Source organism: Chrysochloris asiatica, unplaced genomic scaffold (genome assembly GCF_000296735.1).
Source record: "Chrysochloris asiatica unplaced genomic scaffold, ChrAsi1.0 scaffold00166, whole genome shotgun sequence".
NCBI lineage: Eukaryota > Metazoa > Chordata > Mammalia > Afrosoricida > Chrysochloridae > Chrysochloris > Chrysochloris asiatica.
In genome coordinates, this window is record NW_006408684.1 from 1146395 (window position 1) to 1156700 (window position 10306).

Below are 10306 nucleotides of genomic sequence, written 5' to 3' on the forward strand. Positions count from 1 at the left end.
GGGCCCATTCCAAAGACAGGTGATCAACAGAATGTGCAAATTATTAAACAAAATCATCAATATCTCATGTAAGCAAAATTTTGCTGAAGATAATTCAAAAACAATTGCTGTAGTACATTGATAGGGAGCTGTCAGAAATCAAGGCCAAATTCAGAACAGAAGGTATAATAAGGGATATCCCTGTTGATGTCAGATGGATCTAAGCTGAAACCAGAGAATACCAGAGAGCTGATGTTCACATGTTCTTGATTGACCATACAAAGGCATTCAACTGTGTGGATCATAACAAATTATGGCTAACATTGCAAAGAATGGGAAATACAGAACACTTAACTTGGGCTCATGCAGAACCTACACATAGACCAAGAGGATGTCATCTGAACAGACCAAGGAGATGCTGCATGATTTAAAATCAGGAAAGGTGTATACCCAGATTGTATCCTTTCACCATACTTATTCAATCTGCATGCTAAGCAAATCATCCAATTAGCTGGACTATATGAACAATGTGGCATGATTAACTGGAAGCAGACTCACTGACAACCTGCGGTATGCAGACGACATAACCTTGCTTGCTGAAAGCCAAGAGAACTTGAAGTACGTACTGATAAAAGATCAAACACATGGCCTTCAGTATGGATTACACTACAATGTAAAGAAAATAAAAATCCTCACAATGGGACAGATAAGAGCAACATCACAAAAAATAAACTGCCATGGATCCCATTTTACTTGAATCCTCAATCACAGCCCACGGGCCAGCAGTCAAAAATTCAAACATATTGTATTAGGCAAATCTGCTGCAAAAGACCTCTTTAAAATATTTAAAAGTAAACACCAAAGTCATGGTGTTTTCAATCATCTCATATGCATGTAAGAGCTGCACAGTGAATAAAAAGACTGCTGTAGAATTGATTCATTTGAATCATGGTGTTCATGAAGAATATTGAATATACCACGGACCGCCAGAAGCATGAACAATCTGTCTTAGAATACAGTTGGAATGCTCCTTAGAAGCGAAGACTTTATCTCACATACTTTGGGATGTTAGCAGGAGAGACCAGTCCCTGGAGAATAAAATAGAGGGCCAGCTAAAAAGACGAGGACCTTCAATGAGATGGACTGACACAGTAGCTGCAACAATGGGCCCAAACAAAAGGGCTATGAGGACAACGCAGGACCAGACAATGTTTCCTTCTACTGTCACTGTGAGTCACAACTAACTCAACAGCACCTAATAAGAACAACAATTTTTAGAGAAGCAGATCGCCAGGCTGGTTTTCCACAGACTGCCACGGAGCAGCTGGCAGGTGTAATCTGCTGACCTCTGTTAGCAGCTGAATGCTTAACCACTGTCCACCAGTGCTCCTTTTAGTAAAGATGTTGTTGTTAGGTGCCATCAAATCGACACTGAATCACAGTGACCCTATTCACAGCAGAACAAAACACTGCCTGATCCTGGGCCAAACTCACTACTGTTGCCACGCCTGAGTCCATCGATGCTGCCACTTGGCCAATCCATCTTATTGGGGATCTTCTTCTTTTTCTCTCACCCTCCACCTTACCAAACATGATCTCCTTCTCCAGTGACTGGTCTGTCCTGACAATATGTCCTAAGTATGAGAGATGAAGTTTGGCCATCTTGCGGATCTACTGGTTCTTTTGGCAGCCCATGGCACTTTCAATATTCTCTTCCAACACCACAACTCAAAAGCATCTAGCTTGTATTTAATTTTAACATTTTGTTCATGGCTATAGGATAGTATTCATTAACATTTTGTTCAGGGCTATAAATAGTAATCACTAAATGATAACTTGCACTCCTTCCCTATGGTCAGGGTCCAATCCTTTGTCTCTCAGTTATCTTTTTCTATTAGTTATTCCCTCTTCTCCCCTACACTTTCAACCTCTTCCCTACCACTGGCCTTTTTAGTCTATCACAGAATTATGTAATACACTGTTATTGCTGTTAGATGCCATCCAGTTGGTACTGATTCATAGTGACCCTGTACATAATAGAACGAAACACTGCCCGTTCCTAAACCAACCTCACAATCATTGCTATGCTTGAGCCCACTGCTGCTGCCACTGTGCCACTACATCTCATTGGGGGTCTTCCTCTTCCTCGCTGACACTCCACTTTATCAAGCATGATGCCCTTCTCTGGGGATTGGTCCCTTCTGATAATGTCTGAAGTATGAGAGGTGACGCCTGGCCATTCTTGCTTCTAATGAGCATTCTGGTTGTACTTCTTCCAATCCAGATTTGTTTGTTCTTCTGGCAGTCTATGGTACTTTCAATATTCTTTTCTTATGCCATAACTCAAATGTATCAATTCTTCTACAGTCTTCTTTATTCACTGTCCAACTTTCACATGCGTATGAGGTTATTGAAAATACCATGGCTTGGGTCACATACCTCTTACTCCTCAAGCTGACATGTTTGCTCTTGAATACTTTAAAGAGGTCTTGTACATCAGGTTTGCCTAATGCAATATATCTTTTGATTTCTTGACTGCTGTTTCCATGAGTGTTGATGGTCGATCCGAGCAAAATGAAGCCTTTGACAACTTCAATCTTTGCTCTATTTATCTTGATGTTATTTATTGGTCCAGTGGTGAGGACTTTTGTTTTATTTACATTAAGGTGCAACCCATACTGAAGACTGTAGTCCTTAATCTTCATCAGTTTTTTAAGTCCTCTACAACATTTCCAGCAAGCAAGGCTGTATCATCTGCATATCACAGCTTGTTAATGAGTCTTCCTCCAACCCTGATGCCATGTTTTTCTTCATTATAATCCAGTTTCTCGGATTATTTGCTCAGCATACAGATTGAAAAGTATGGTGTAAGACTATAACCCTGGTGTATGCCATTTCTAATTTTAAACCATTCAGTGTTCCCTTGTTCTGTTCGAACAACTGCGTCTTAGTCTATATACAGGTTCCTCATGAGCACAGTTAAGTGTTCTGGAATACTCAGTCTCTGCAGTGCTGTCCACAGCTTGTCATGATACATATAATTGAAAGCCTTTGCAGTCAATAAAGCACAGGTAAACATCTTTCTGGTATTCTCTGCTTTCTGATGTCAGCAATGATATCCTTTGTTTCACGTCCTTGTCTGAATCTGGCTTGAAACTCTGGCAGTTCCCTGTCAATGTTCTACTGCAGCGTTTTTGAATTATCATTAGCAAAATTTTACTTGCCTGTTATAGTAATGATATGTACTAACATACTAGAATTAAGTAACCATCACCACAATTAATTTTGGAGTGTTATCACTGCTCAGTAATGCCCATTTCCCCCATTCCAACTCTTCCAGTTCTGTCGTGGTTGTTGACTTGCAGCAACCCCATTTGACAGAGGAGAACTGTCCCATAGGGTTTTCTGGACAGTAATCTTCACAGTAACGGATTGCCAGGTCTTTGTCTCAAACAGCTGCTGTGTGGGGTTGAATGATCACTTTCTGTTTCCATACACATTTTTATTTTTAAGTCATTATAAACATATGACTCATCTTAAAAACAGCTCCTTTCATTCTACCATTCCATTTCTCCATTCCCTCAATACTTTCTTCTCTTCTTCGAAAACGTGTTAAGTGCCATTGAGTCGATTCCAACTCATAGTGACCCTGTGTAGGGTTTCCTAGCATCTGTTGGTGGGTTTGAACTGCGATATTTTGGTTCACAACCCAGAGTTTATCCTACAGCACCACATCAGGAGTCCTTAAAAACTTAGCTAGTACTTAAATACAACTGTCAATAATGGCCACTGTTGTGGTTGCTGATGTGTATCATTGAGTTGGTTCCGACTCATAGTAACTCTGTGTAGGGTTTCCAAGAGTGGCTGGTGGTTTGAACTGCTGACTTTGTGGTTGCTAGTCCAGTGCTTATTCTATAGCACCACACTAGGGCTCGATGACCTCTATTACAACTTAACAATGAAAAGTTTCGTCCTTATCCTACTTGACCTCTTAAAATTCAACAGAGAATAAATTCTTCTAGAAAAACTCTTGACCCCTGACTTCTGTGACTTTGCTGTTTTCTTCTCATTTTCCAGTTATTCCTCCTCCTCTATGCAGTTGGATGTTAGAGCTCTTTAATATTAAGTGTCTCCTCATTTCTTGCTGAATGCTAGGTAACTGTATATGCCAGGTAACTGTAAGGGCCTCTAAGGCATCAACATTTTGATGATGACTCTCATTTCGATACGTATCCCAAGAACTTCAAATATGCTGCTCCAGCATTTGCTATCCACATAGAGGGTACCACCATTCACCTGCCTGCTCAAGCTAGAGAACTGGGGGTGATCTTGACTCCTCCTTCCCCCTACATCAACTCAATTCACAGCAACTATGCATATGGAAGCCAGTGGTCTTTCCCATGGATTCCTACAATGTTGCTGTTGTTGTTAAGTACTGTTAAGTCCGTTCCAACTCATAGCAAGTCTGTAGAGTGTTTTTGAGGGCTTCTGAGGAACTGCTGGTGGGTTTGAACTGCCGACCCAGTGGTTTGAAGTCCAGTGTTGATCCTACAGCACCACACCAGGAGTCCTGCGATAACATTGTCCAACCCTGACTACCTCCAATCTCCTTACTGCTTCGTAACTCAAGTATCCATTAAAATGAAAAGAAAAAAAAATGGGAAGGCATCATCTGTCTGTTTAAAATCCTTCACATGCCTCTAGGATGAAACCCCAAGTCCTTGCAATGTTAAGAGGACTCTAAAATGAGAACTCTCTTTAAGCCTCTGGCCTGGTTTTCCTGATCCCTCATATAATCTTTTTTTGTTGTTTCTCAAACAAGCTACATTCTTTCTCATGTGCAGTTCCACACCTCTCAATAACAAAATGAGGTGGAAAGTATCACCAGCCCCTCATTTTAAAGGTGAGGAAACTTGCCTGGCAGACTTAGGTCATGCTGCTGTCACCTGGCAGGGCCAGAAGTCCTACCCAGGCTTGTGACACGTGCTCCCCATGTATAAGGCCTACCTCAGGAAGCTTTTTTTGAATGGATGTTAAATTCATAAAATATTTGCGTTCTTAGTAAAGAATCAAGGTTCTTTCACAGATTAATGATAAAGCTATAAAACAAGATAAAACAGCAGAAAACCAAGATCATGAGGAAATTAAATGCAGTATTTACCCCAAATACTTATGTTAAATTCTGGTCAGTTTGTGCACACTTAGGCATTTGTGAAGCACAGCAAGTGATGTAACCATACCCTGGTCTGGTCCTGAAAATTGCTTCCTGCTCCACTGGCTTTCTTCTGGGCTTCCATGATCAGTTCCTTAAGTGATAAAGCATCATCTTTTCTCAGGGAAAAGCCCACATTTTTCAGCATTAGCAGGATCAACTCGATATCTTTTTCTGTGAAAGTTCCGATAAGTTTTTTCAAAATATCAAAGATGAGAAGGGACTGTACCACATGGAAGTTATATAAATGGGCAAGAATGGAGAAAAGATTATCACATTCCTTCCCGCCACTTCTATTTCTATATACTTCATCAAACTTCCTCACCACGGTCTCCAGAAAGTGTGCACCAACCTGAAGGAAAAAGAAAAACAACACATTAAAACATGTAAAAATGACATTTTAGTAAACTATTGAGAGATCCTTTGTTGAGTCGGTTCTGACCCATAGCAACCCTGTATAGGGTTTCCAAGGAGCAGCTGGTGAGCTTGAACTGCCGACCTTGCAGTTCAAACGGCTTTGCAGTCTGGTGCATTAACCCACAGCGCTACAACAGGGTTTCCAAGGCTGTAAATCTTTATGGGAGCAGAATGCCTCATCTTTCTCGCACGGAACAACTGGTAGTTTCGAACTACTGATCTTGAGGTTAGCAGCCCAATTTGTAACAACTACAGTACCACAGCTCCTTATATATGATGGAAGAACACTAAATAGTAAATGATGAAATAAGCAACGTGCTACAGTACTCAAAGAAGTCCTGGTGTAGCGCTGTGGGTTAATGTGCCAGACTGCAAAGTCGTTTGAAGTGCAAGTTTGGCCGTTCAAGCTCACCAGTGGCTCCTTGGAAACCCTATACGGAGTTGCTATGGGTTGGAACCAACTCGATGGCACTCAACAACAACTACATAGTACTCAAATCTATAACTATCAGCATACCTGCATTTCTTTAAAATTATTAAGACAATTTCTTTGATCAGCAGGTATTTTGGTTCCCTAGAAAAATATAATTTCTAAAAGTTTTGTTCAAAACATGCTTATATGTTGGTAAAAATACATATTGTTAGTATTAAGTGCCGTCAAATTGGTTCCAACTCACAGTAACCCTGTGGAGGGTTTCTGAAGCTGAAGAACGGCCAGTGGGCTTGAACTGCTGACTTTGTGGCTCAAAGTCTGGTGCTTATCCTACAGAGCCACTGTGCTCCCAAAAATACACTGAAAACCAACAACTCATTTCTCAGAAGACTTTTTTTCAGGTTTTCATTCTTAGCTAATTTTTTACAAGGATGTAACAAAACAGATAGGCAAAACAACAACAACAACCCCCAAACCCACCTTATCAAGAAACAGTGAAGTTACCAGTCATTTAATGATTGCAAAGGACACAAATGCAATAGATGGTATGACCTCTACTTCCAAAGGGTTAAGACAGTTACTGTACGTACACTGATGCACTGAGCCCTGCGGTCAGAGAGGGTGGACGTGCTGCTCTTCAGGAACCAACAAATAAATAAGTAGTTACATTTCAGAGAATAGCAGGTGACCCAGGAGCTATATGTTGTTTGGTAAAACTACAGGAAGTCACTAAAGTTTCTGTCTATCATGCTGATGAATTTCAAATAAATCTCATCATGGATTCTGGGAAGGGAAAAACCTGGATTTGAATCCTGGCTTAACCACTTGCCCCCATCCATGTATTCTGAGCAAATTATTGAACCTATCTCAGTTTTTCATTCTCTGGGAAACTGGACTAAGAAAACTTAAGGCAGAAAAGTGGCAGTTATCAATTTTGTTGTGATTACTATCTTATCATCATCTTTGGAATCCCAGCTCAGGTTGAGAGACTGGAAAAAGAAATGCATGGCAGATGGGCACAATGGTGACATGAAGCTTGTTAACAGTCTAGGTAAGATATAGTTATCTGAATTACGGCAGTTGTACTAGCTCTAGAAAAAAAGAAATGGGCACAAGAGTGACTGAAAGAATTGGTGGGCTGAAGTGATTCACACGGTGACAGATTAAAGGCCCTTGACTCCCACATTTCTGTCTGCAGAGTGCAGGAGGTGGCAGTGCTTGTGAGTAAAGCAAGAGACACATAAGGACGAGCAGATTGTGGCGCCAGGTGTACACAATCTAATTAAGTTTGAGGTGTGGGACTCAAAGTGAGACTGAACATAGGTGTGTAAGTGGTGGTTAAAACCAAGGTGAAGATGAGGCCAATGAAAGGTTAGCGTGTAATGGGAAAACATACTCACTGCACAATTCCAAAAACCAACTGCTACAAGTAATTCATGTCACTGAGTTATACATTTAAAATTGGTTAAAATGCACATTTTTGTTATATTTTACCATAATAAAACTAAAAACTACCTGCTGTGAACTGGGATAAGCATGAGACGGAAAAGCCAATTTGAACCACAACCACTCCTTGGAAACCCTATAGGGGGTTGCTCTGAGCCAAGTGATGGTACTTAACAAGAACAACAAAAGCAAACAAAATAAAACTTCTACAAGAATCTAGAGAAGGGCATTGTATTGGCAGAAGAAGACAAACTTCATGGAGGCTTTCTCTGATAAACTGGCTACATTTTTGTTTTTTAAAGACTTGTTAATTCCCAATTCAAGTCGCTTTCCTAAAGATGTTGTTGTTGTTGCTAAGTGTCATTCACTGAGTTGGGGTCCGACTCAGTGACCCTGTATAGGCACTCTGTACAGGGTTTGTGAGGAGCAGCTGGTGAGCTGGAATTACTGGTCTTTACAGACCAAAACGACTTTGTAGTTTACCGCATTAACTGGCAGCGCCACACCAGAAGTCCTTCCTCAAGATTAAACTGGATGAAAAATACATGTTCTTAATATGTGGTGGTGTACCCTAACACACTGGACCCCAAGGTCGGTAGTTCAAATTCTCCAGTTGCACCTTGGGAACCCATTACTACTCTGTAGTTGCTACAAGTTGGAACTGCCACAATGGCACTTAGTAGCAACAACAATATAGCATTATATTAAAATATAATTTAAAAAGATAAATTAAAATTATGTAGACATTAAAAAAAAATCAGGTACAAAGTATACTTAAGCATGTTTTCAAGCACACAAATAGAATTACTTAATTACATTGTAAAAATTAAAATTCCACTTAGTGTCTTCATGCTTATGAATAAAATGATGTAAGAATATCTACTAATTTTAACCTGAAAACTTTTTAGCAAAAATCTACATGTACCCGATTTTCGATTCTTAAATGACTTTTAGAGGCAATTAAGCAGCTGACACCATGGCCTTTAAAACATTTCTTTTTTATTCCCTGAATTCCTGTGAGGATGTTTTCCTCATTATAGAACTGAAAGTAATTTAATGGAACCAGTATCCTGAGCTCATCACACTTTGGCAGAAGTTTTTAGTGGATGTCATTAGCTAAAGTACTATAATGACTTCCCCTTGGAACAAGTAATTTTAGTTATCCTTCATGCTATTAGTGAAGGTATAAATGAGAAATAGGACCAATAATCTCATGTTTTCAAATCAAGTAAATCCCCGATATGTTGTGAGTGGCCAGGGTCTACGGCTTTTACTATAACTCACTGAAACACTGTCTATATGAAAATCATTTTGATAGTTAAATCTGTTCAAAGTATAGCAGTGTGATTTAGGAGAGAGGAATGTACTAAGAAAGCCATATAATGGCACTGAATTATGGCAATCAAAGGCTACTAAGGATGGCGTTCAGTGATTTCATTACACTTTGTAATGGAAAAGAAAATGGACTTACAGCCTTCATAAGTGAAAATGAGTACAGCTCTTAGAAAAAAAAAAAAAAAACAACAAAAAAAAACCTAGAGTGGTTCCCAAAATAGTTGGTGCAGATTTTTCACAACAGAGATTACTTATGTAACTGAGAAGAAAATCCTGTTGCCAGGAGATTCAGGGCCAATGCTATTCTCTCTTGTCCGCAGCTTCCAATGCCTAGTAGGTACTAATATCTCATCTTTCAATAACTGTTGATAACGTAATTGCTGCTAGATAGGAAGATGTAAGTAGGAAGATTATCTCAGAAAAGTAACAAAATCTGCAGTGGTAGGAAAAGCCAGCTAGAAAAAGCAGAAGGAATCACAGAATTTCACCATGAAAATCTCCTGTCACATTACACGTAAGTTAATAATGACCAACCTTTAATGGGGAGTCCTGTGGCTCTGCAGGATAAGCACTGGGTAAGTACTAGGCCAGTGGTTCAAGTCCACCAGGTGCTTAGCAGGAGAAAGATGAGGCTTTCTGTTCTCGCAAAAATTTACAAACCTCAGAAAACCTATAGGATTGTTCTGAATCAGAACTGACTCAACAGCATTTAACAACAACCACCTTTAATAAGCACTTACTATGGGCTAGGTGCTTTTCTAAACTATTACATGTAATAATTCGTTAAACAACCCTACAGATGAAGAAATGGAGGTACAGAGAGATTACCCAAGTTCACATAGAGACTGAGTGGCACAGCTGCATTCTAATCCCTGCAGCACTCGTAACCACCACACTGCATTCCATACATTGCTTTTGTGTTTCTAATAACATGAAGGGTGATTCATTTTGCAAGTTTGTCCAATTTAAAGTAAGCATTTCACAGTCCCATTCTATAAGACTCCAAATAATTTTTAAGATGATTAAGAGCAAAACATATGCAAATACAATTCCTTTGAACAGCACTACAGCAGAAAGCAAACTGGCATTAAAGCTGGAAAAACAAATTCTAGCTTCCCTTTTACAAACCCAGTGATTTTGGGATTACTGCGCAAGTGTTCAGTGGCTTTGTCCACTACATTTGCAAAACCCCCAAGCCAAACCCGCTGCCATTTAGTCGATTCTGAGTCATAGCTAGCCTGAATAGAGGGTTCCGAGGCTACAAATTTTTAAGGGAGCAGAAAGCCTCATCTTTTTCTCATGAAGAAGCCCTGGTGTGTGCTGTGGGTTAAGCATTGGGTCACTAAACACAAGGTTAAAGGTTCAAAAACACCAGCCACTCCACTGGAGAAAGATGAGGCTGTGCTTCTATAAAGATTTATAGTATTGTTGTTGTTGTTGTTGTTGTCAGGTGCCATCGAGTCGGAACCGACCCATAGCGACCC

General features: G+C 39.9%; 1 protein-coding gene across 1 annotated transcript in view; it reads right to left on the bottom strand.

Annotated features, from left to right (window-relative positions):
* Window positions 1-10306, bottom strand: part of NOM1 (nucleolar protein with MIF4G domain 1) — a 31622-nt gene that overhangs the window by 11896 nt on the left and 9420 nt on the right. Inside the window, exon 4 of the mRNA XM_006871301.1 lies at window positions 5220-5543. Within this exon, the coding sequence (XP_006871363.1) occupies window positions 5220-5543 (324 nt within the window). The remainder of the gene's footprint in view (window positions 1-5219; window positions 5544-10306) is intronic.